Source organism: Schistocerca americana, chromosome 1 (genome assembly GCF_021461395.2).
Source record: "Schistocerca americana isolate TAMUIC-IGC-003095 chromosome 1, iqSchAmer2.1, whole genome shotgun sequence".
Classification (NCBI taxonomy): Eukaryota; Metazoa; Arthropoda; class Insecta; order Orthoptera; family Acrididae; genus Schistocerca; species Schistocerca americana.
The window spans coordinates 904,421,145-904,447,457 of NC_060119.1; the positions used below are offsets into that span (position 1 = coordinate 904,421,145).

Below are 26,313 nucleotides of genomic sequence, written 5' to 3' on the forward strand. Positions count from 1 at the left end.
AATGGTGGATGACCCCTTGACAAACCCATACTGCCCCTTAGAAATCACTTTTTTGCATACCAGGAAGTCCCAGATTCTTATGTATATTACTTTCTCAAAGATTTTGGATATTATTGGAAGAACAGAAATGGGTCAAAAGTTTTCTACTAAATTCCTGTTTCCTTTTTTGAAAATAGGCACAACTCGGGCAATTTTCAACTCATCTGGAAATAGACCATCTTCCATATGAGAATTGATAACTGTTGATAAAGGTGATGCAATTTTATGTATACATTTCTTAAGAGTGTCCAGACTAAGACCATCATATCCTGCTGCATGGGAATTCTTTAAGCTACTCACTATTTTAATTATTTCTTCTTTACTTGTTGGCATCAAAAATATACCCCCCCCCCCATGAACCATGGACCTTGCCGTTGGTGGGGAGGCTTGCGTGCCTCAGCGATACAGATAGCCGTACCGTAGGTGCAACCACAACGGAGGGGTATCTGTTGAGAGGCCAGACAAACGTGTGGTTCCTGAAGAGGGGCAGCAGCCTTTTCAGTAGTTGCAAGGGCAACAGTCTGGATGATTGACTGATCTGGCCGTGTAACAATAACCAAAACGGCCTTGCTGTGCTGGCACTGCAAACCGCTGAAAGCAAGGGGAAACTACAGCCATAATTTTTACCAAGGGCATGCAGCTATACTGTATGATTAAATGATGATGGCGTCCTCTTGGGTAAAATATTCCGGAGGTAAAATAGTCCCCCATTCGGATCTCCAGGCGGGGACTACTCAAGAGGATGTCATTATCAGGAGAAAGAAAACTGGTGTTCTACGGATCAGAGCGTGGAATGTCAGATCCCTTAATCGGGCAGGTAGGTTAGAAAATTTAAAAAGGGAAATGGATAGGTTGAAGTTAGATATAGTGGGAATTAGTGAAGTTCGGTGGCAGGAGGAACAAGACTTCTGGTCAGGTGACTACAGGGTAACAAACACAAAATCAAATAGGGGTAATGCAGGAGTAGGTTTAATAATGAATAGGAAAATAGGAATGTGGGTAAGCTACTACGAACAGCATAGTGAATGCATTATTGTGGCCAAGATAGATACGAAGTCCACAATTACTACAGTAGTACAAGTTTATATGCCAACTAGCTCTGCAGATGACGAAGAAATTGAAGAAATGTATGATGAAATAAAAGAAATTATTCAGATTGTGAAGGGAGACGAAAATTTAATAGTCATGGGTGACTGGAATTCGAGTGTAGGAAAAGGGAGAGAAGGAAACATAGTAGGTGAATATGGAGTGGGGCTAAGAAATGAAAGAGGAAGCTTCCTGGTAGAATTTTGCACAGAGCACAACATAATCATAGCTAACACTTGGTTTAAGAATCATGAAAGAAGGTTGTATTCATGGAAGAACCCTGGAGATACTAAAAGGTATCAGATAGATTATATAATGGTAAGACAGAGACTTAGGGACCAGGTTTTAAATTGTAAGATATTCCCAGGGGCAGATGTGGACTCTGACCACAATCTATTGGTTATGAGCTGTAGATTAAAACTGAAGAAACTGCAAAAAGGCGGGAATTTAAGGAGGTGGGACCTGGATAAACTGAAAGAACCAGAGGTTGTACAGAGTTTCAGGCAGAGCATAAGGGAACAATTGACAGGAGTGGGGGAAAGAAATACAGTAGAAGAAGAATGGGTAGCTTTGAGGCATGAAGTAGCGAAGGCAGCAGAGGATCAAGTAGGTAAAAGACGAGGACTAGTAGAAATCCTTGGGTAACAGAAGAAATATTGAATTTAATTGATGAAAGGAGAAAATATAAAAATGCAGTAAATGAAGCAGGCAAAAAGGAATACAAACGTCTCAAAAATGAGATCAACAGGAAGTGCAAAATGGCTAAGCAGGGATGGCTAGAGGACAAATGTAAGGATGTAGAGGCCTATCTCACTAGGGTTAAGATAGATACTGCCTACAGGAAAATTAAAGAGACCTTTGGGGATAAGAGAACGACTTGTATGAATATCAAGAGCTCAGATGGAAACCCAGTTCTAAGCAAAGAAGGGAAAGCAGAAAGGTGGAAGGAGTATATAGAGGGTCTATACAAGGGCGATGTACTTGAGGACAATATTATGGAAATGGAAGAGGATGTAGATGAAGATGAAGTGGGAGATATGATACTGCGTGATGAGTTTGACAGAGCACTGAAAGACCTGAGTCGAAACAAGACCCCCGGAGTAGACAACATTCCATTGGAACTACTGATGGCCTTGGGAGAGCCAGTCCTGACAAAAATCTACCCTCTGGTGAGCAAGATGTATGAAACAGGCGAAATACCCTCAGACTTCAAGAAGAATATAATAATTCCAATCCCAAAGAAAGCAGGTGTTGACAGATGTGAAAATTACCGAACTATCAGTTTAATAAGCCACAGCTGCAAAATACTAACACGAATTCTTTACAAATGAATGGAAAAACTAGTAGAAGCCAACCTCGGGGAAGATCAGTTTGGATTCCGTAGAAACACTGGAACACGTGAGGCAATACTGATCTTACGACTTATCTTAGAAGAAAGATTAAGGAAAGGCAAACCTACGTTTCTAGCATTTGTAGACTTAGAGAAAGCTTTTGACAATGTTGACTGGAATACTCTCTTTCAAATTCTAAAGGTGGCAGGGGTAAAATACAGGGAGCGAAAGGCTATTTACAATTTGTACAGAAACCAGATGACAGTTATAAGAGTCGAGGGACATGAAAGGGAAGCAGTGGTTGGGAAGGGAGTAAGGCAGGGTTGTAACCTCTCCCCGATGTTGTTCAATCTGTATATTGAGCAAGCAGTAAAGGAAACAAAAGAAAAATTCGGAGTAGGTATTAAAATTCATGGAGAAGAAATAAAAACTTTGAGGTTCGCCAATGACATTGTAATTCTGTCAGAGACAGCAAAGGACTTGGAAGAGCAGTTGAATGGAATGGACAGTGTCTTGAAAGGAGGATATAAGATGAACATCAACAAAAGCAAAACAAGGATAACGGAATGTAGTCAAATTAAGTCGGGTGATGCTGAGGGAATTAGATTAGGAAATGAGACACTTAAAGTAGTAAAGGAGTTTTGCTATTTGGGGAGCAAAATAACTGATGATGTTCGAAGTAGAGAGGATATAAAATGTAGACTGGCAATGGCAAGGAAAGCGTTTCTGAAGAAGAGAAATTTGTTAACATCGAGTATAGATTTAAATGTCAGGAAGTCATTTCTGAAAGTATTTGTATGGATGGAGTGTAGCCGTGTATTGATGTGAAACATGGACGATAAATAGTTTGGACAATAAGAGAACAGAAGCTTTTGAAATGTGGTGCTACAGAGGAATGCTGAAGATTAGATGGGTAGATCACATAACTAATGAGGAAGTATTGAATAGGATTGGGGAGAAGAGAAGTTTGGGGCACAACTTGACCAGAAGAAGGAATCGGTTGGTAGGACATGTTCTGAGGCATCAAGGGATCACCAATTTAGTATTGGAGGGCAGCGTGGAGGGTAAAAATCGTAGAGGGAGACCAAGAGATGAATACACTTAGCAGATTCAGAAGGATGTAGGTTGCAGTAGGTACTGGGAGATGAAAAAGCTTGCACAGGATATAGTAGCATGGAGAGCTGCATCAAACCAGTCTCAGGACTGAAGACCACAACAACAACAACATCAAAAATATACTTCCTGACACTGGTGTTCCTCTGAATTTGTATTTATGATTTTTAAGCTGATTGTTTATGCTGGAGCCAACAGAAGCAAAGTAATTGTTAAATAGATCTGCTATCTTATTCTGATCAGTTTCTATTGTGCCGTTTATCAGCAAGTGATTTTCAGTTGTATGGTTCCCAGATTTACCTATTTCTCTATTTACTAGTGACCATGATGTTTTGGAGATATTATTTGAGTTTTGAATGACACTTTCAAAATGTTTCTGTTTTTCTGAAATTACGAGGTCTATATAGTATTTCTGATACTTTTTGAACTCTTATTGCTCAAGTCATTTAACATAGCATACTCATACTATCTTAGTTTTTCTCTAGCCTCAGTGACTGAATTTGATATCCAGTTTTGGGTTACAGCATGTGACTGAATTCTCTTTTTTTAATGGGCAGGCTTGGTTAAGAATGTAGAATAGTTCACTTGAGAATTTGTCATAACTATGAAGTGTCATTAGAACACTGTTCCATTCCACATTCCTTAGCATATTATTCAACTGAGTTATATTTTGGTCTGTATTCATCCTAATATATCTATAGCAACTGTGTGTAGGATCCTTTTTTATGTGCACACTTAGTTCTACTACATGGTGGTCTGACAAAGCACTTATAATAACAGAAGATGTAAGATCGTAAAGATGAATACTAGTGATTATGTTATCTATTGCAGACTGGCATGTTTCAGTCTCCCTGGTTGCAGTGTTTATCAGGTATCCTACATTATATTCAAGCAGAGTATTCTCAAATAGTTTAGTGTGTAACTTATCTGCTAATACATTTATGTTGAAATCTCCTATAATTACTAACTTGTTCAGGTGTGATATAAAAACATTCTCTATCATGTCACAAAACTTTGTTAAGAAAACTTCAAAGTTTCCACCTGGTGATCTATATAAACATATAACAGAAATTTCATCATTTGGTATCTTTATACATGCTGCACATCATTCAATTGTTCCTTCTAATGCATATTTACTTACATTTATAGAATTAAAATCAAATGTGCTCTTTACATACATTGATACACCCCCACCTCTGATAGTAGATCTGCAAAACTTATTAGCTAGTACCATGTTTAGAGGTTTAAGAAGTTCTAATTTGGCATCAGATAGCCAGTGTTCACTAATACCAAGCACATCAGGCATAGTTTCATTTACAAACACGCCTAATTGTTCATGTTTCTTGCTCAAGCCCTGTACACTCTGGTGGATTATTTTAAAGTTGTAAATACCTTGTTGTAGATTTCTCTGCTTTACTGACTTAAATAAGGTTGGCACAACCTGATGTCAGATGTAAACTTTCCTCCTCAAGATGTTCCATAACATGCTGAAATTTTTGAACTCTTTCTCACCCAGGATGCTAACACACAAAGGCATTTCCTTCTTTGTTCCAATCATATTCAATTGTATAAATAAAACATGGGTGCAAAAGTGTTTTGAGAAACCATACTAAAAAGATATTTGTATTCTAATGAGAGACTAATTGATAGTTGTTATAAAATTATGGTAAATAAAACTTGCAACACAATATTAGTTGAAACACTTAAGTTGGAAGTCTGTCTTTGTAAGCAGAGAACAACAGGCACAAAATCTACAGCTTGTTGCCAACAAGGAGTCACTTGGCTCAGGAATGCCCTGGATAAGAAAGAAGGTAGAAATTGTCATCATTTTATGGAGCATGTCTAGGATAAAGCCTATTATAGAGATAGTCATCTTCAAAAACTGTGTTTATTTGTATAAATGACTCTGAAATTACATGAAAGATGTTACAAAATGATGCAATGAGCAGAATGAAGGTTGCTGCTAGTGTCATTACCATCAGATCATTTAAGTTGCCACAGGTGAAAAAAGACGACAGTCAGCAGGAGATGTTCAAAATTGTGCCAACATATCATAAAAATAACTTCTTGTTGCTAAGCAATAAAAAGGATTACTGCATATTTAATTAAGAATTCTGAACCAAAATGTGCCATTAGGTTCAAATTCACTAACAGTAGTTGTAAAATTTATATTCTACCTTTTCCATATAGTCACTGCTTTACTGATAAAACTGTACCAGTAATAATAAGCTCACAAACTCTGGTGTAAAAGTCACATTGTTACAATGTGAATCATTGTCTATGTGTGAAATGAATGAATAAAATACGAATTTTTTTGAAAGAGTTTGTGAAACTTCACCTGCCATTCTCTTTATTTCATGTACATTTTGTACAATTTCAGCCTTAGGCCATTTTCAAGTATCTAAATATCTATGTATCTAAACTGTACAATCATACATGGAATAAAAAGAATGGCAGCTTAAGACATCATGACATCTTTCAAAAAATTTCTTCGCAGCTGCAGACCCTATCGCACTGAAAATTATAAAACAGGAAATGGAGTTCTAAATTATGATTCTTCAACATATAGATTTGCAAGTTCTATTACCAAAGGACTTAGAACTTTCACCTTACACTACGAACACAATTATAAGAACCTGGCCCAACATCAAAGCCAATATGACACAGTCTGGTTCCATGGCAAAACAGCCAAATACATTTGGCCATCAGCATGTGATCATTAGGATAAACACACTGGAGAAGGGTTTGTTAGCACAAGAGCATTGGGAATTCCAACTTCAGTTTGCTGCAGAAATGGAGATCACCAACTTCATTGCGTTGAATGGTTGGATCGATCGATTTAAAACTCATCATAACATTGTTTACAACCAACTGTATGGTGAAAGTGCTGATGGAGGAATTCTAGAACAATGAAAAGAACAATGGCAAAATAAGTTTAAAAGATTGTGATCAAAATAATTTTTTTTAAATTTTGATGAAACTGGTCTTTTTTTTAATAACATATTACCAAGTAAGACCTTATGTTTTAAGAAATGCTGCAGTGGGAAACTGAATAAGCAGAGGATAACTGTTTTACTTATGGTCAATGCTGATGGGTCTGAAAAATTGCCTCCTTTGGTAATTGATAAATTAAAATGCAGTAAATGAACATCAACAAAAACAAAACGAAGATAATGGAATGTAGTCGAATTAAGTCGGGTGATGTTGAGGGTATTAGATTAGGAAATGAGACACTTAAAGTAGTAAAGGAGTTTTGCTATTTGGGGAGCAAAATAACTGATGATGGTAGAAGTAGAGAGGATATAAAATGTAGGCTGGCAATGGCAAGGAAAGCGTTTCTGAAGAAGAGAAATTTGTTAACATCCAGTATAGATTTAAGTGTCAGGAAGTCATTTCTGAAAGTATTCGTATGGAGTGTAGCCATGTATGGAAGTGAAACATGGACGATAAATAGTTTGGACAAGAAGAGAATAGAAGCTTTCGAAATGTGGTGCTACAGAAGAATGCTGAAGATTAGATGGGTAGATCACATAACTAATGGGGAAGTATTGAATAGGATTGGGGAGAAGAGAAGTTTGTGGCACAACTTGACCAGAAGAAGGGATCGGTTGGTAGGACATGTTCTGAGGCATCAAGGGATCACCAATTTAGTATTGGAGGGCAGCGTGGAGGGTAAAAATCGTAGAGGGAGACCAAGAGATGAATACACTAAGCAGATTCAGAAGGATGTAGGTTGCAGTAGGTACTGGGAGATGAAAAAGCTTGCACAGGATAGAGTAGCATGGAGAGCTGCATCAAACCAGTCTCAGGACTGAAGACCACAACAACAACAACAAATTAAAATGACTTAAAATAAGTCAAGATGTTTAAAAAAATGTGAGTACTTTGCCCACTAATTATGATTCCAGCAGCACTGCATGGATGACCAGCTCTGGGAGCTATTAACATTTTGATGCAGTACATTGGTAGTGTATCAAGTGATGATAATGCATTTGATGCTTCCTATATCATGGAGTGACAAGTAGAGCTAACTGCTTTTAGAAAAAAAAATCATTTAATTATTTCAGTCTTTTACTTACAAGGGGAGGCCGCCAATTGTGAAATTCAGATTCGATTCATACTGCGCATAATAAAAGCTCATGGCCAGCGGTGTAATGTGGCAAAGCACCAAGATGCACTTCTCAGCCGTTGTCGAGAAAATCGACAGTTAAAAGAAACTGTTGCGGTGAAATACTCTCTACGTTTAATAGTTTTCTACAGCGTCGTGGCGCAGCGGTAAGCGCTCGGGTTCGTAATCCGAAGGTCGCCGGATCGAATCTCCACCACGCAACCTTTTTTTAGTATTTGTTTTTTTAACCCAAATGTATATATATATATATATATATATATATATATATATATATATATATATATATATATATATATATACACACACACACACACACACACACACTCCTGGAAATTTAAATAAGAACACCGTGAATTCATTGTCCCAGGAAGGGGAAACTTTATTGACACATTCCTGGGGTCAGATACATCACATGATCACACTGACAGAACCACAGGCACATAGACACAGGCAACAGAGCATGCACAATGTCGGCACTAGTACAGTGTATATCCACCTTTCACAGCAATGCAGGCTGCTATTCTCCCATGGAGACGATCGTAGAGATGCTGGATGTAGTCCTGTGGAACAGCTTGCCATGCCATTTCCACCTGGCGCCTCAGTTGGACCAGCGTTCGTGCTGGACGTGCAGACCGCGTGAGACGACGCTTCATCCAGTCCCAAACATGCTCAATGGGGGACAGATCCGGAGATCTTGCTGGCCAGGGTAGTTGACTTACACCTTCTAGAGCACGTTGGGTGGCACGGTATACATGCAGACGTGCATTGTCCTGTTGGAACAGCAAGTTCCCTTGCCGGTCTAGGAATGGTAGGACGATGCGTTCGATGACGGTTTGGATGTACCGTGCACTATTCAGTGTCCCCTCGACGATCACCAGTGGTGTACAGCCAGTGTAGGAGATCGCTCCCCACACCATGATGCTAGGTGTTGGCCCTGTGTGCCTCGGTCGTATGCAGTCCTGATTGTGGCGCTCACCTGCACGGCGCCAAACACGCATACGACCATCATTGGCACCAAGGCAGAAGCGACTCTCATCGCTGAAGACGACACGTCTCCATTCGTCCCTCCATTCACGCCTGTCGCGACACCACTGGAGGCGGGCTGCACGATGTTGGGGCGTGAGCGGAAGACGGCCTAACGGTGTGCAGGACCGTAGCCCAGCTTCATGGAGACAGTTGCGAATGGTCCTCGCCGATACCCCAGGAGCAACAGTGTCCCTAATTTGCTGGGAAGTGGCGGTGCGGTCCCCTACGGCACTGCGTAGGATCCTACGGTCTTGGCGTGCATCCATGCGTCGCTGCGGTCCGGTCCCAGGTCGACGGGCACGTGCACCTTCCGCCGACCACACTGGCGACAACATCGATGTACTGTGGAGACCTCACGCCCCACGTGTTGAGCAATTCGGCGGTACGTCCACCCGGCCTCCCGCATGCCCACTATACGCCCTCGCTCAAAGTCCGTCAACTGAACATACGGTTCACGTCCATGCTGTCGCAGCATGCTACCAGTGTTAAAGACTGCGATGGAGCTCCGTATGCCACGGCAAACTGGCTGACACTGACGGCGGCGGTGCACAAATGCTGCGCAGCTAGCGCCATTCGACGGCCAACACCGCGGTTCCTGGTGTGTCCGCTGTGCCGTGCGTGTGATCATTGCTTGTACAGCGCTCTCGCAGTGTCCGGAGCAAGTATGGTGGGTCTGACACACCGGTGTCAATGTGTTCTTTTTTCCATTTCCAGGAGTGTGTGTGTGTGTGTGTGTATAAATTCCCGGCAATCAGTTGCAACAATTATGCATATAATAAGTTGCCGAAAGTCATTTGTCGTGGAAGAACTGGCGACTTCGAACATCATTATGTTTTCCGCAAACAAAGTTGTATTTCACAAATGTTTTTAATTGTCTTCATAATGTTTACCATGTATAGTTAACGGAAGACATAGAAACGATATTCCGAAATGAATACGTATAGTGTAAGTCAAACGTTCGAATTAGAATAGAGACCCCACGAACACAAATTTGGTGTGGCAGGCATGAAATATAAACTCCGTTACTCGCTCGTTACACTTGAAGGACAGATGTTGAATGGGCCGAAACTAGCTGCCACATAACAGCGTAGTTGCCTGCTAACTTCGAAAGAAGGTAGATGCGGTCCCTAGCACAACTTATAACATCGTCGAAAATCAGTGCGTACGTGAGAGCTTTGGTACACCCTGTTAAACAAACGGAAAAATGGAGTCAGTACAATCGGAGAGCGATCCGCCTTCACCAACATGCATAAGCAATTCATTAATAGTTTATGTGTGTGTGTGTGTGTGTGTGTGTGCGTGTGTGTGTGTGTGTGTGTCAGTGTGTGTGTACATTTGAATTACAAAAAACAAATAATAAAAAAAAGTTGCATGGTGCGAGATTAGATCCGGCGACCTTCGGATTATGAACCTGAGCGCTTACCGCTGCGCCACGACGCTGTGGAAAATTAATAATCGTAGAAAGTATTTCACCGCAACGGTTTCTTTTAACTGTCGATTTTCTCAACAACAGCTGAGAAGTGCATCTTGATGCTTTGCCACATTACACCTCTGGCCATGAGCTTTTATTATGCGCAGTATGAATCGAATCTGAATTTCACAATTGGCGGCCTCCCCTTGTTAGACAAAATTTAAATTGTTTTAATTTCTTATTTTGAACAATATAAAGAGGACAGTAAGAGTAATTTATTCATTTTTGCTTGTTGCATTTCCTATGCTTTCTGGGTATTTTACACTTTTCTGGATTTTACACTGTTTTGGGTAGATCTGCTGAAAAGTGTAAAAAAGAGGTTTTACTGCAGCTACAGAATTTGCAATCGTGAATTTGTTACAATCATTGTAAAATCCTCTTAAGTCTTAATAGTATTTGCTGCTAACAATAGAAAACATAATTCAGATTGGGATTTTGTATTTTTGAGGAAATGTTTTCAGTCATACATAAAACAAGAAATTAAGAATATCTACAGTTTTAAAAGATAATTAAAAATATACCTTACTAACCATGCATTCCATAAATTACTGAAATATTTAGAACAATGTTGGAAGCTGAAGAAGTGAATTAAAATTTGTGCTGAAGCTGGGACTCAAACCCGGGTCTTTTTGCAGATATGCTAGTAAGCAAGAAGACCTGGGTTCGAGTCCTGGCCGCAGGACAAATTTTAATTCACTTCCTCAGCTTCCAACGTTATCATAGATAAATTAGAGACTTAATTGTCTCAAGGAAAATTTAATTTAAGATGAAATATTTAGATTCAAGACAAAACATTTCTGTTAGCTTGTAATAATCAGTGACAGTCATTTTTAAACGATACCTGTCCTTATGGCACATAAATAATGACTGATCTATAAAGAATGAATATCAATGTGACCATGCAGATATTATACTAGGCCTATCTGTACGGAAAAATGGCTGAATTTAATTTAGCTTATAGGAACAGAAATAGTTCACAACAGCATCATGAAAAGTAATTGTCAATACATTTAAACAGCTGCAGGAGGTAACAAAATATCTCCTGATTTTGGTAATTTAACTGAAGAAATAATGTGTAAACTCATAATGTAAATAACCTTCAGCCAACCTCTCGAAAAATACATGGAGACAAATGATTTGTCATGAATATCAAAATAAGTGGTGTTTTCATAAACAGTAACAATAATAAACAAACTACTGTAGCATGAAAAAGTAAAATTAGTTACTAATTTCGAACATGTTTATTATGAAGAAACAAATCTCAGCAGACAGATGAAAAAATCAAACATTAAGGTTTGACGATATAAGGTATAATTAATTTAACTTAATTTTAATAATACTCCAATACAGTTTTATACAAAAATAAACTCTCGTTGCTTCTTTCTACCTGTATTACTTCAGCAGCAGTACTTGTTGATATTTTTTTCTCTCCCAAGTAATGTTTCCGAACTTTCTTCCCTATTTCATGGTGTATTTCTTGTGGAGCTGTATAATTGTAGTCCAAGAGGTATGCGGACACTTCCTCAAACCGAGCATCCAGTTCTTTCATTACATCATGTTTTGTCACAAAATCTATCATAATAAGAAGAATGAAAGTGAGACATATATCTGAGTACCCAGAGATATGGAATTGATATACAACTTGATTATAATTTATATTTTCATAAAAATGTAACCAATTACACTTTAAGACTAATGACACAACTGGAAATTGTATATACTTTGGACCTATTGAAAAAATGGTACAAACTTTATGCATGGCAGAAACATACATGACTGTTGGCGGTATACAAATAGTCATTTTTTCCTTGCTCCACATATATATTGAATAGGACAGTGAGTGGCAACAGATTCTGGGGAATGTATGTACATGTACAATTGTTATCCAAATAGAAATGATATTGAAGGCCAAAACTGTATTTTTGCTTAATGAGTGGTATTTGGTGTATGTAGCATATTGCCACAGTCATATTACATTAGTGGTATATCTAATAATCAAAAGAAATTTGCATAGGTAGGCACACAATAGAAAAAATTATTAACCCCCAGGAGACATCACATTAATACCATGAAACACTGCCTGCATCCTTTATAATGGCCTCAATGCATTAGAGAAGAGAGTTCACAAGTTTATTCTGATGTCCTAACAAAATCTGAGGATCTTAATTTCTATGTTTGACCTACTTTTCTAAATCCTGCTAGACATGTTCTATGGGATACTTATCAAGTGATTTGGCAGATCTGTCAAGTTGCAATAGGGTGCTTGAGTGACTGTAAATTGCATGCAGACCTTGGAGATGACTGGTGCCACTTTGCATGATTGTAGGGTCCACAGCATACTCATTATGCATATGTAGAAGAAAGGGCAACACTTGGTCATGGTGATTGTTGAAATAAATATCCTGATTCATGATCTCAGTAACCTGAATGAGTCACCCCACACCATAGTACAAATAACACACCCAAAACATCACAGTGAATCACTTATTGTCTGAACTACATTCTCCATACATTGCAGTTTAAAAGCCTCTTTGGGCCATTGGTGTACTTGACACCTTGCATCATTTGCAAACAGGCAAATCATAATTCATCAGAGCACACACCTCCAGTCAGCTAATGTCCAGTTTCCGTGTTGTTTGGTCCATGGAATATGTGCAGCTTTATTTGCCACTGTGAGAAATGGCTTTTTGTGAGGCACCCAATTCCATAAGTCCACTGCATGCAATTCTCTTCATAATGTTCCCTAAGAAACTGGTTGAGATGCAACTGAATTCACTGACAGCAGAAAATGCTGTTGATATACCAACAAATTGAATAACTTCAGTCATGGTGTGGTCATGAGAGCATCAAGAGGCAGTAGCTCCTGGTCATGCTGTCACACCTACACTTAAACACAAGTTTTTGTTTTCAAACAACTGACTGCCACACACACACTATTTCAGTTCCTTGACTTAACCCAGTGTTGGAGGATTATGTGACCATCTGGTATCAGTTCTACAGAATATACAGTACTCTAAAGCAGCCAGCACGCTCTTCTAAGGGGGAAATGAATGTTTTGTCAGGTAAGACTACACCGAACACACAACCTTTCCTGTTAAGTAGCAATTTTTATTCAGTAGCACATTTTTTGTTTCAAGAGAGACACAATAAAATGTAACACAATTCATTTTCTAACAACAGGAGGCCTCACAGCATGGACTCTCATAAATTTATCCACTATGATTTGGTACCAAATAAGAAGAGTTATCTCAGCTGTTTCCAAGAGAAAAGCATTGATCAGTATTGAAGGCACCTCTATGAGACAGATTTTAACACAGAAATACTGTATTTTGAGCATGAAGTTGATCCTACAGTGATAAAAGATTGCACCATCAAAACAGCAAACAAAAAATATTGTATCATGTCAATGAGCACTTAAAATGGATGAAACACATCTTGGAGTTGACACTTATTTAAATTACTTTTTCATAAAAGCTTGAATAATGGGGCAATTTTTTATCCCTGTTTATTGTTTCTTCTTATTTAGAAACATGTAGCAAGGAGTGTAGAACTAGTATAAATTTTAGCATTTACTAAGGTCTAATACTTTTTCTTGATGTATTTACTTACACAATTATTTTATTGACCTTGAAGACTACATGCTGAGCTTACAGTCCACCTCCATTAACTCTTTGCATCAAGTTATCTTTGGCCTTTAACCACCATAGATCTTCCAGGATTTCATTCTCTCGTTGCTTCCATGGTCCATCTAGTATGCATGTCCCATCATGCATTCCTACCATCACAGCTTTGGGTTCAAGTTGTTCAGGCATCTGAGGTACATGTTTAATCCATTCAGATCTTTTTGCTTTCATTTTCTTGCCAATATTAGATTGTTGCATCACTTCCAATACATTCTGGTCCTTCCTTCTTCTCTACCCATCAGTAGCATCTCACCCTAGGCCAGAGGCCTTCCTGGAGATTTAGCAGGATACCAACATGAGTGGTGATGGATACAGACTCTTATCATCATGGTGCCAGCAGCACCCTGCCTACAAGCCAACAGCTTTCATGAGGTTGCACCATCAGGCACAGTGGCTGAAGGCACATAACTCACTGAATTTTGATAGCTACCACTGGGCACCCCGGGTGTGAAACACTATCTTATTGTACTGGCTTGCCCTTCATTCACTGCCACCAGTTAATAACAACGAAAATAAAAACTGTTATCAATAAATGTTGTCAGTCCTCACCTCCCCACTCCTGTCATCCAATCAAAACAGAGTTCAGTGATGTCCCTAACAAACTGTTAAGTGTAGTGTGAAATTACATACTTGTGTCAGTAGCCTAAACAGTGGTTTTATCTGCATTTACATACATACTCTGCAAGCCACTGTACGGTGCACAGTGGAGGGTACATTGTACCACTACTAGTCATTTCCTTTTCTGTTCCACTCATAAATGGAGTAAGGGAAAAATGAATAACTATGTGATTCCACACAAACACAAATTGTTCTTGCCTTATTTTTACAGTCCTTATACAAAATGTACATTGGCAACAGTAGAATTGTTCAGCAGTCAGCTGAAGATGCTGGTTCTCTAAATTTTCTATCTGGCAGCACATCTCTGAATTGCTTCAATGTCTTCCTTTAATCTGACCTGGTGGGAATCCCAAGCACTTTTCTAAAATTCTTTTATTATGAAGTGTCTCCTTGAATAATTATTAACAATGACAGTTGTTGAACAGGAATCTGAAATAATGAGGGGTAATACAGACATGGGAGACTTAAAACATTAACCAGCGGGTACTACGCTTACATACAAGCCCACCTAAAATATGGTGTGATATTCTGGGGAAATTCTCCAACTGCCCTGAATACATTCAAAATCCAGAAGAGAGCAATGAGGACTTTTACTGGGAGCAAACCCAGAGACTCCTGCAAACCAATCTTCAGAAAGTTGGAAATCCTTACACTGCCTTTGCCTATACAATCTCAAGACTCTAAAATTTTTCAGAAACCACATAGTGCCATCTGACTCCAGAGTCATAAAAAAATAATGAAATACATAAACACACCACCAGGAAAAACTCAAATTTGCATGTTTTACATACGAACACTCAACCGTGTAAAAAGGGACCTTTCCACATGGGCCTCCAACTGTTCAACAGTCTTCCCACTAATATTAAGTCCATCAAAAACAACATAAAATTTAGCAAAGCCATGAAGTCATATTTGTTGTGTCACTGTTTTTACTCTATAAATGAATACTTAGAACAGTAATGTTGCTATTTGTGTTAAATTGAAAACATTGAGCAATTGGTGTGAAGTAAACTTAACCAATCTTTGCAATATCATACATTAGGATACTATATGTTAGTATATGTTAACAATGTTTACTGATATTTTCCAACGCCTGCAACACACTGTGTACGATCAGATCATGTGGAATAAATAAATAAATAAAAATAAACAAGTAGTGTGTGAAACAAGAACAGGAAAAACAAACAGATGAATTATGTAAATTACCAAAATGAAATGATAAAAATGATGTAAGTACAATGTTGGCATTGTTAATAAAAATAAGATATAATAATAAGGAGCAATTGACAAAAATGAGTAATGATAATAAGGATCAGTTAATAAAAATTAATAGTGACCAGTCTGCCAAAATTAATGAGCAACTTTAAAATCATAAACATGAAAGTAAGAAACAGTTCACAGAATTTGGTCATTGAATAGCAGCATTATTTGACTGTATTGGTAAAAATACAGCTCAAATAAATAATATCAATCAAAAAATTGTTATATTAGATGTTCAAGTATAGTCTGTTGAAACTAAAATGAAATAAATTGAACTTAAACTTAACACTGAAGTCAAAAATGTCAAAGATGAGATCAGAATCAAACAATAGAAAAATCCAGGCTGGAACATAACAATATGTTGAGAAGGAGTGTGCTACTCACCATATAGTGGAGATGCTGAGTCGCAGGTAGGCACAAAACAAAAAAGACTCTCACAATTAAGGCTTTTGGCCATTAAAGCCTTTGTCAAAAATACACACACACACACACACACACACACACACACACACACACACACACACACACACACACACACACACATGCACGGAAATGCAACTCACACACACGACTGCAGTCTCAGTCAACTCAGTCAACTGGAACAACACTGCGAGCAGCAGCACCAGTGCATGATGGGAGTGGCAATTGTGAGGGGGTGAGGAGGAGGTTGGGGCTGCGAAGAAGAGGGATAATGGTAGTGGGAGTGGCAGACAGTGAAATGCTGCAGATTAGACGGTGGGCTGGTGAGAGGTGGTGGTGGAGGGGGAGGGGGGGTGGGGGGAGGGGGCAGAAGGTATGGAAAAGGAATGAAATAAAAAGACTGGGTGTGGTGGTAGAATGACGGCTGTGTAGTGTTATTTCCATGCTTTGTCTAGTCATGATATTTGTGTTAAAAGACTTGGAATCTGAAAAATGACCATTGCAGCATTTCTTTTTGCTTTCTAGAATTATTTGTCTTCTAATGAAACTTTGATATTGCTTGTGTACTAGTCTTGGGAATATGTGTGGAAAACCACACCATTTCCCACAAAAAACTGCAATTTCTTGTACCATATACAATTTACTTGTGCTTCTTATGATAGATATATTAGCTAGTGTTCAATATTATTTTTGTATTTGTATTGAATTTTCATCTTGCCCTATTGAATCAATATACTTTATGTACATGTAAAAGAAGAATTTAAATATGTCAGTGACACACAGTTAGCAAAAAGGACATTAAAGCAAATTTCACTGTTGTCAAATTTTTGGCATAAATTATGAGCAATTTTGCTAGATATGTTGCAAAACAACTCAGATTTTAGAAAAAAAATGTAAGAAGGAGCGAGCTGTTTTTTCCTGTAACAAGATTTGAAAGATTTGGAAAGCAGTTTTTTGTATGTTGGTATAATCCATCATGTGACATGAGAACTAAAGAATCCAAAATGTTTGTAGCAACCAGAAACTAAAGGACAAAATGAGTGATAAAACTGCTGGACTAGCACAAGGAAGAAATGACCTAAAATCTCTTGAATATTATTTTCCAAAGTGACATACCTAAGGATGATGTAAGGTATTGTGAAGGCCAAGAAGATATTAGTGAAAAATGTAAAAGGCATTGTAAAATATTGTTTCGAAAAGATTTCATTTGTGTTCTAAGCCAAAGGAGTAAGTTCCTACCAAAGGACTTTAATTTTGTTCTGTAATCTAAATTATTTTGCTATATTTTCTTTATAGCATTGCAAATAACTCTACATGGACTTAGATGTTTTCTTTTGGCCATAGGGAAGTACCAGTCAATAGTAATTTCACTAACCGAAGACAGACTTATAAATGTTGGTATATGTTGGAGTATAAAGAAAATGTTTATGTGTAGTGGTTACTTACAGAGGTTGGTGATGGTCAGAGGACCCAAACATCCAGACATGGCAGAGAAAGAGAGAAGGCTGCTAGTTTTAGATGTTTTGGTACAACAAAAGATGGATGGACATTTCAATCAGTGTACCACAAGTCAATACACACTGATTTATATCATAATGACCAGAGTTTTCACAAACCAGTCCAAAAGAGAGCAGCTTTAAGTACATTGGTACACAGAGTGAAAAATGTTTCTGACATCAATCACTTGGGTTCTGTAATTAATCATCTGAAGTATGTGTTCCAAAAGAACAACTATGGGTCACATGATATGGTTTTCACAAACCAGTCCAAAAGAGAGCAGCTTTAAGTACATTGGTACACAGAGTGAAAAACGTTTCTGACATCAATCACTTGGGTTCTGAAATTAATCATCTGAAGTATGTGTTCCAAAAGAACAACTATGGATCACATGATATGACGTCAGCATGTGCCAAGGGAAGAAAATATGAAAATATTAAACATTCACATGGTGAGCCAATGACTCCATTCCTTCCCTTCAGCAGCACCACATCCAGCAAAACTGGCAGAGTACTGGGAAGACATTATTTTGTGACCTCCTATGAAGATCAAGGAGATGCTATGCCTTGTTAAAGACAGTCTCAGTCTTGGGATCCCTGGGATTTACAACATATCTAGTGAGTGTGGAAGCAATTCCATCAGTCAGTTCATGTGCACCATTTCTGACCACTATGTAGAACATTGGTGGCATATTAAAAATCAAGAACTAGGGAATTCTGCATTTGCTGAGGACAGACTCACAAACAAACATAAAATACTGTTTAATGAAACAGAAGTTTTGTCTGAGGCTACTGTGTACTGGGGTTCCATAATTAATGAGGCTATAGAAATTTAGGATAAGTGAGAAAATCTTCAACTGTGACAGTGGATATAATCTTAGCAGGGTATGGAAGGGAGCTCTCAATACAGAGAAGAGCCAGAGTTATTCGCGGCAATGTTTATGCTATGGCGGGAGTCGTGGAACCACCAGCACTGATGGTGACATCATTTACAACAGCATGACATAATTACCAATCAATCAGAAGCCGTCTTTGTGCTATATAAGCCCATCACAACAGCAGTTAAGATAGTAAGCTGCTCCTGACAAAGACAATGGAGATAATCGTTGAAAACTTGAGATTGTACCCTGAAATGATCCGACAAGAAGTCTGAGAATGTTTTATATGCTTACCCATTTGTTCATTGTGTTGCATAGATTTGTCTAATGAATGCCTTAGATTTTTTCCTAATAGGATTAACAAAAGTACTTTGTGAGATAAATTTAGTAGTGAACTCTCTTTGCAGTCTTCACAGTTCCTTCTGTTCTGCTTGTATATACGATAACTGTAAGTAATATCCATTCTTCTGATATTCCCCTCTCATGTCAATTTTGCCAAAAATAAGATTATGCAGTCTCTCTACAGTCTTGGCTTCTGTTTGCAACATACTGGAATGCCAGAGCATATAAAACACATTCTGCTGTAATATGGTATACATAGGTAAGACCAACTGCACTTTGGAAGAAGGCTCTGTGGAACATCAACACTGCACTAACCTTTAGCAACCTACGAAGTCTGTTATTGCTGAACATTGTTTTTCTGCTGGTTATAAAATGGAATGCAATAAGCCAACAATTTTGACCGACACTAACACATTTTGGGATCCCATAATTAAAGTTCCATTGAGATAAGCATGGTGGAAAACCACAGTAACTGAGACAGTGGCTTATCAATTGGGTATTTGCATGGGATACCATTATTTCAATGATTTGCTCTCAGCAAAAACAACAGAGTGAACTGAGGCCCATGGTAACCCTGTGCTAACAATCAGTCCCCAGAGCCTAGGTCCCAGAGCAGTACAATGCCATACTTTAAACAAATGCTTTCAAAAAACTTCTTCTTATTTTAGGGGTGTTACTTTTTGAGGATAATGTCTTATTCTTTGGCACTTTTAGTTTGTGCAGTTCTCCTTTTGATTTCTTATTTGCTCCTTCCATTGGTAGTGATAATGTTTCCCAAATAAGTAAATGCCTGTCAAATACATGTACTCAAACCATGACTTTCCCTTACTTAAGACATATTGTCACCCCTGTTATAGACTCACTTATTTTTATTTTATATTATTTTCACATAAATTGTTGATCCATTTTATTTAATATCATTGAAATGTCTTCTTCATTTTCAGATAAAATAGCTTTGGCATCATCACATTTGTTCTTTTGCCATCTATTGCTTCATCTGTCTCTGTTTTCTGACTTTTTAAGTGCCTCCTCTATGTATAAATTAAAAATAATTGCTGATAGTGATCATCCTTGCTGGACTCCTCCCCAGATCTGTGCTGCTTCTTATGTTGAACACAAGCATATCGTTTTAGAGGTTCTATATCAGTCGTTTGTCTCTGTTACATATTGCTACTTTCTTCAGTAAGTCAAGACTTTTTCCCTTATTATTATGCTACCTGTGGTTCTACAAAAGTTATGTATGTTGTTAAATAACTTTCTGTATAATTTCTGTAAATAATTTTAAAGCTAATATTTTGTCTCTGGTTTCTCATTGTTTTTGGAAGCCAAATAGAGCTTCTGTGAGGTGGCTTCATCTTTCAGTTGCATTTGGTTGAGAATAATGTTCATTATTATTTTCAATCCACGTATGACTAAGCAAAGCATCTGATAATTTTTTTACTTCTAGGCATTCACCCATTAGGGATGGGCATTATGAAGTTTCTCTCAACATCAGTGGATAGTTTTCCCTTTTCATATAAGTTACACATAAGAGTATCAAACAGTGGAAACTCCAGGTAGAAATAGCAACAATGTAGGAAAAGAGAGATTGCTGCTTACCATAAAGAAGACACATCAAATTGTGGACAGGCACAATTAAAGGATATTCACATATTGCAGATGGCCACAGCCTTCATCTTTAAGAGAAACAAACACACGCACTGAGGAAGGGAAAGGGGAAGGGGAAGGTGAAGTGGAAGGGTAAGAGATAGTAGTGTATGGGTGGGAAGAGAGATGAATGCTGTCTGGTGCAGTGTGCAGGGACTAGACTGCCAACAGGCACAGCATCAGAAGGTTGTGGGGCAGGGTGGTGGGGAAAAACGATCGAAAAAGAAGAGGAGTGTGGAAAGATGGACAGGTGTGTTGGAAGAGGGTTGCACATAAACATGGTGGGAGTCAAGAATGGGGAGAAGGTGGTAGGACAGAAGGGGTGAAAACTGTAGGGTGAAGGGTGTGGAGACAGTATGCACTTGTGAGCACAAGTGTGTGTGTGTGAATCTCTGTGTCTAGAACTGGTAGAAAAATATATTTTTTCTAGCAGATGCTTTTAAACCTTTTAGTTGCTTTAAATTCACTCACCTTACCATCTTGAACCCCCTCATGAACCATGGACCTTGCCATTGGTGGGGAGGCTTGTATGCCTCAGCGCTACAGATAGCCGTACCGTAGGTGCAACCACAACGGAGGGGTATCTGTTGAGAGGCCAGACAAACATGTGGTTCCTGAAGAGCGGCAGCAGCCTTTTCAGTAGTTACAGGGGCAACGGTCTGGATGATTGACTGATCTGGCCTTGTAACACTAACCAAAACAGCCTTGCTGTGCTGGTACTGTGAATGGCTGAAAGCAAGGGGGAACTACAGCCGTAATTTTTCCCGAGGGCATGCAGCTTTATTGTATGGTTAAATGATGATGGCATCCTCTTGGGTAAAATATTCCGGAGGTAAAATAGTCCCCCATTTGGATCTCTGGGTGGGGACTACTCAGGAGGATGTCATTATCAGGAGAAAGAAAACTGGCGTTCTACGGTTCGGAGCGTGGAATGTCAGATCCCTTAATCGGGCAGGTAGGTTAGAAAATTTAAAAAGGGAAATGGGTAGGTTAAAGTTAGATATAGTGGGAATTAGCGAAGTTCGGTGGCAAGAGGAACAAGACTTTTGGTCAGGTGAATACAGGGTTATAAATACAAAATCAAATAGGGGTAATGCAGGAGTAGGTTTAATAATGAATAAAAAAATAGGACTGTGGGTAAGCTACTACAAACAACATAGTGAATGCATTACTGTGGCTAAGACAGACACGAAGCCCATGCCTACTACAATAGTACAAGTTTATATGCCAACTAGCTCTGCAGATGATGAAGAAATTGATGAAATGTATGATGAGATAAAAGAAATTATTCAGATTGTGAAGGGACACGAAAATTTAATAGTCATGAATGACTGGAATTCGAGAGTAGGAAAAGGGAGAGAAGGAAACATAGTAGGTGAATATGGAGTGGGGCTAAGAAATGAAAGAGGAAGCCGCCTGGTAGAATATTGGACAAAGCATAACTTAATCATAGCCAACACTTGGTTCAAGAATCATAAAAGAAGACTGTATACATGGAAGAAGCCTGGAGATACTGACAGGTTTCAGACAGATTATATAATGGTAAGACAGAGATTTAGGAACCAGGTTTTAAATTGTAAAACATTTCCAGGGGCAGATGTGGACTCTGACCACAATCTATTGGTTATGAACTGTAGATTAAAACTGAAGAAATTGCAAAAAGGTGGGAATTTAAGGAGATGAGACCTGGATAAACTGAAAGAACCAGAGGTTGTACAGAGTTTGAGGGAGAGCATAAGAGAACAATTGACAAGAATGGGGGAAAGAAATACAGTAGAAGAAGAATGGGTAGCTTTGAGGGATGAAGTAGCGAAGGCAGCAGAGGACCACGTAGGTAAAAAGACAAGGGCTAGTAGAAATCCTTGGGTAACAGAAGAAATATTGAATTTAAATGATGAAAGGAGAAAATATAAAAATGCAGTAAATGAAGCAGGCAAAAAAAATACAAACGTCTCAAAAATGAGATCGACAGGAAGTGCAAAATGGCTAAGCAGGGATGGCTAGAGGACAAATGTAAGGCTGTAGAGGCTTATCTCACTAGGGGTAAGATAGATACTGCCTACAGGAAAATTAAAGAGACCTTTGGTTATAAGAGAACCACTTGTATGAATATCAAGAGCTCAGATGGAAACCCAGTTCTAAGCAAAGAAGGGAAAGCAGAAAGGTGGAAGGAGTATATAGAGGGTCTATACAAGGGCGATGTACTTGAGGACAATATTATGGAAATGGAAGAGGATGTAGATGAAGATGAAATGGGAGATATGATACTGCGTGAAGAGTTTGACAGAGCAGTGAAAGACCTGAGTCGAAACAAAGCCCCGGGAGTAGACAACATTCCATTAGAACTACTGACAGCCTTGGAAGAGCCAGTCCTGACAAAACTCTACCATCTGGTGAGCAAGATGTATGAGACAGGTGAAATACCCTCAGACTTCAAGAAGAATATAATAATTCCAATCCCAAAGAAAGCAGGTGTTGACAGATGTGAAAATTACCAAACTATCAGTTTAATAAGTCACAGATGCAAAATACTAACACGAATTCTTTACAGACGAATGGAAAAACTAGTAGAAGCCGACCTCGGGGAAGATCAGTTTGGATTCCGTAGAAATATTGGAACACATGAGGCAATACTGACCCTACGACTTATCTTAGAAGCTAGATTAAGGAAAGGCAAACTTACATTTCTAGCATTTGTAGACTTAGAGAAAGCTTTTGACAATGTTGACTGGAATACTCTCTTTCAAATTCTGAAGGTGGCAGGGGTAAAATACAGGATGCGAAAAGCTATTTACAATTTGTACAGAAACCAGATGGCAGTTATAAGAGTCGAGGGACATCAAAGTGAAGCAGTGGTCGGGAAGGGAGTGAGACAGGCTGGTAGCCTCTCCCCAATGTTATTCAATCTGTATATTGAGCAAGCAGTGAAGGAAACAAAAGAAAAATTCGGAGTAGGTATTAAAATCCATGGAGAAGAAATAAAAACTTTGAGGTTCACCGATGACATTGTAATTCTGTCAGAGACAGCAAAGGAAAGGACTTGGAAGAGCAGTTGAATGGAATGTATAGTGTCTTGAAAGGAAGATGTAAGATGAACATCAACAAAAGCAAAACGAGGATAATGGAATGTAGTCAAATTAAGTCGGGTGATGCTGAGGGAATTAGATTAGGAAATGAGACACTTAAATTAGTAAAGGAGTTTTGCTATTCGGGGAGCAAAATAACTGATGATGGTTGAAGTAAAGAGGATATAAAATGTAGACTGGCAATGGCAAGGAAAGCATTTCCGAAGAAGAGAAATTTGTTAACATCGAGTATAGATGTAAGTGTCAGGAAGTCATTTCTGAAAGTATTTGTATGGAGTGTAGCCATGTATGGAAGTGAAACTTGGACGATAAATATTTTGGTCAAGAAGAGAATAGAATCTTTCGAAATGTGGTGCTACAGAAGAATGCTGAAGATTAGATGGGTAGATCACATAACTAATGAAGAAGTGTTGAATAGGACTGGGGAGAAGAGAAGTTTGTGGCACAACTTGACTAGAAGAAGGGATCGGTTGGTAGGACATGTTCTGAGGCATCAAGAGATCACGAATTTAGTATTGGAGGGCAGTGTGGAGGGTAAAAATCATAGAGTGGGACCAAGAGGCAAATACACTAAGCAGATTCAGAAGGATGTAGGTTGCAGTAGATACTGGGAGATGAAGAAGCTTGCACAGGATAGAGTAGCATGGAGAGCTGCATCAAACCAGTCTCAGGACTGAAGACCACAACAACAACAACCATCTTGAACCAAAAGTGTCCTATCATCATACCTAATAATCATAAGAACAAAACTGTTGGTACAAAAAGTTTTAAGTCATAGTTCAAAATCTGCAGTTGACTCACAAAAGTTACCCTCTGCCAAGCTGCGCCTTTCTACCGTCTGCAAACTTCATAAATTATAGTACGCTTTAACATGAAAAAGCACTCTCTGAATACAACTGAATTAGAACACTTTTTGCCACATTCCTTTTAATGAAATACGAGTCGCAAATAAATCATAGGTGCTACTTTACAGTTTGAAATTTCCAGATAGGAAACAAGGTAACCAAATGTTCATGTCACAATCAATGTTACCTCTTTCATTACTAAATTAATTAAAATTTCACATATTACTCTAAAAACTGGTTTTCTGCTTTTGGAATGGATGCTGAGGGAGGCCACATTTCTGTATTATTGTTGTTTATAGTTTTATAATTATTTTAAATGGGTCATATGTGTCCCACTGAAATTGAGGAGGAATAAATAGTTCCCTAAATTTATTCCTCCTTGAGTCCAGAGAGAAATTTATGTTCCACTTAATTTTTTCTTTAACTAGTGATTCTGTAAAAAGAAGAAAGTAAGTACCATTATTATATCACATAAATTCCAAGACAATAAGCCAAGATAATAAGCTTTGTCAGCTGCTCACCAGCTGAAAGATATAAGATTCATCACAACAGAGACTGAGATGGTACAACCTCAGCTATAGCCTGCTCTGCATTCACAGCAGAACAGAGTATCTGACTGCAAATAATATACTTTCCAAGTCACAGTATGGGTTTCTTAAGGCTTCTGATATACAGAAAGCTATTTACACTTACAGTGACAATGTACTTACTTCATTAGATAATAAGTTAGAGGCTACTGGCATTTTCTTTGACCTGTCAAGAGCCTTTGACTGTATGAACCACAGCATTGTCTTAAGTAAATTAGAATATTATGGTCTTGCCGGCAATGCTGTGAAATGGTTGGAATTTTAACTAACTAACAGGAAACAAAGTGTGTCATTGCAAAATATTTGTGTAGTAAGCAGTCAGTCTTCAACTGGTTGGGAATGAATTACATGTGTTTTTTCTCAAGGTTCTATCTTGGGACCACTGCTTTCTCTTGTATACAATAATGACCTCTCATCTGTTACATTGCCAAATGCTAAGTTTGTTTTGTTTGTAGATGATACAAATATTGCAATAAGTAGCAAGTCGAGTACAGATTTACAAATAGTGCCAATCAAATTTTCACAGACATTAATAAATGGTTAATAGCTAATTCACTGTCATTAAACTTTGAAAAGACCCACTATATGCAGTTCAGAACCTATAACAGATTTCCTTCCAGCATGTGTATAACATATGAAGACATGCGGATTGAAGAGGCTGACAGTGTTAAATTTGCGGGATTACAACTCAATAATAAAATCATTTGGGAAGGGCATAGCACAGAATCGCTGAAGTGCCTAAATAAGTCTGTATTTGCAGTGAGAATGATGTCACATGTAGAAGATATAAATATAAAAAACTTACATACATTTCTTACTTTCATTCTATTATGTCATACAGGATCATATTCTGGGGTAACTCATCAAAAAGAGCAAAAGTTTTTGGCATGAAAACGTGTGTAAGAAGAATCATTTGTGGTGTAAAATCAAGCTGGCCAGAATGGCCGTGCGGTTCTAGGCAGTCTGGAACCGCGTGACCACTACGGTTGCAGTTTCGAATCCTGCCTCGAGCATGGATGTGTGTGATGTCCTTAGGTTGGTTAGGTTTAAGTAGTTCTAAGTTCTAGGGGACTGATGACCACAGCAGTTCAGTCCCATAGTGCTCAGAGCCATTTGAACCATTTTTGTAAATTCAAGAACTTCACATGGAAACCTGTTCAAGGAACTTGGCATTCTAACCACTGCTTCTCAGTACATTTATTTCGCAATGCTTTTACACTGTAAATGAATAAATACAAAAAAAAATTTTGTATGTT

The 26,313-nt window shown here is 38.4% G+C and overlaps 1 protein-coding gene across 3 annotated transcripts in view; it reads right to left on the bottom strand.

The window, feature by feature from the left end:
* Positions 1-26,313, bottom strand: part of LOC124615138 (venom carboxylesterase-6-like) — a 202,162-nt gene that overhangs the window by 16,771 nt on the left and 159,078 nt on the right. For all 3 annotated transcript variants that reach the window (XM_047143003.1, XM_047143005.1, XM_047143004.1), the window contains exon 7: positions 11,583-11,767. In XM_047143003.1, coding sequence (XP_046998959.1) covers positions 11,583-11,767 — 185 coding nt within the window. The remainder of the gene's footprint in view (positions 1-11,582; positions 11,768-26,313) is intronic.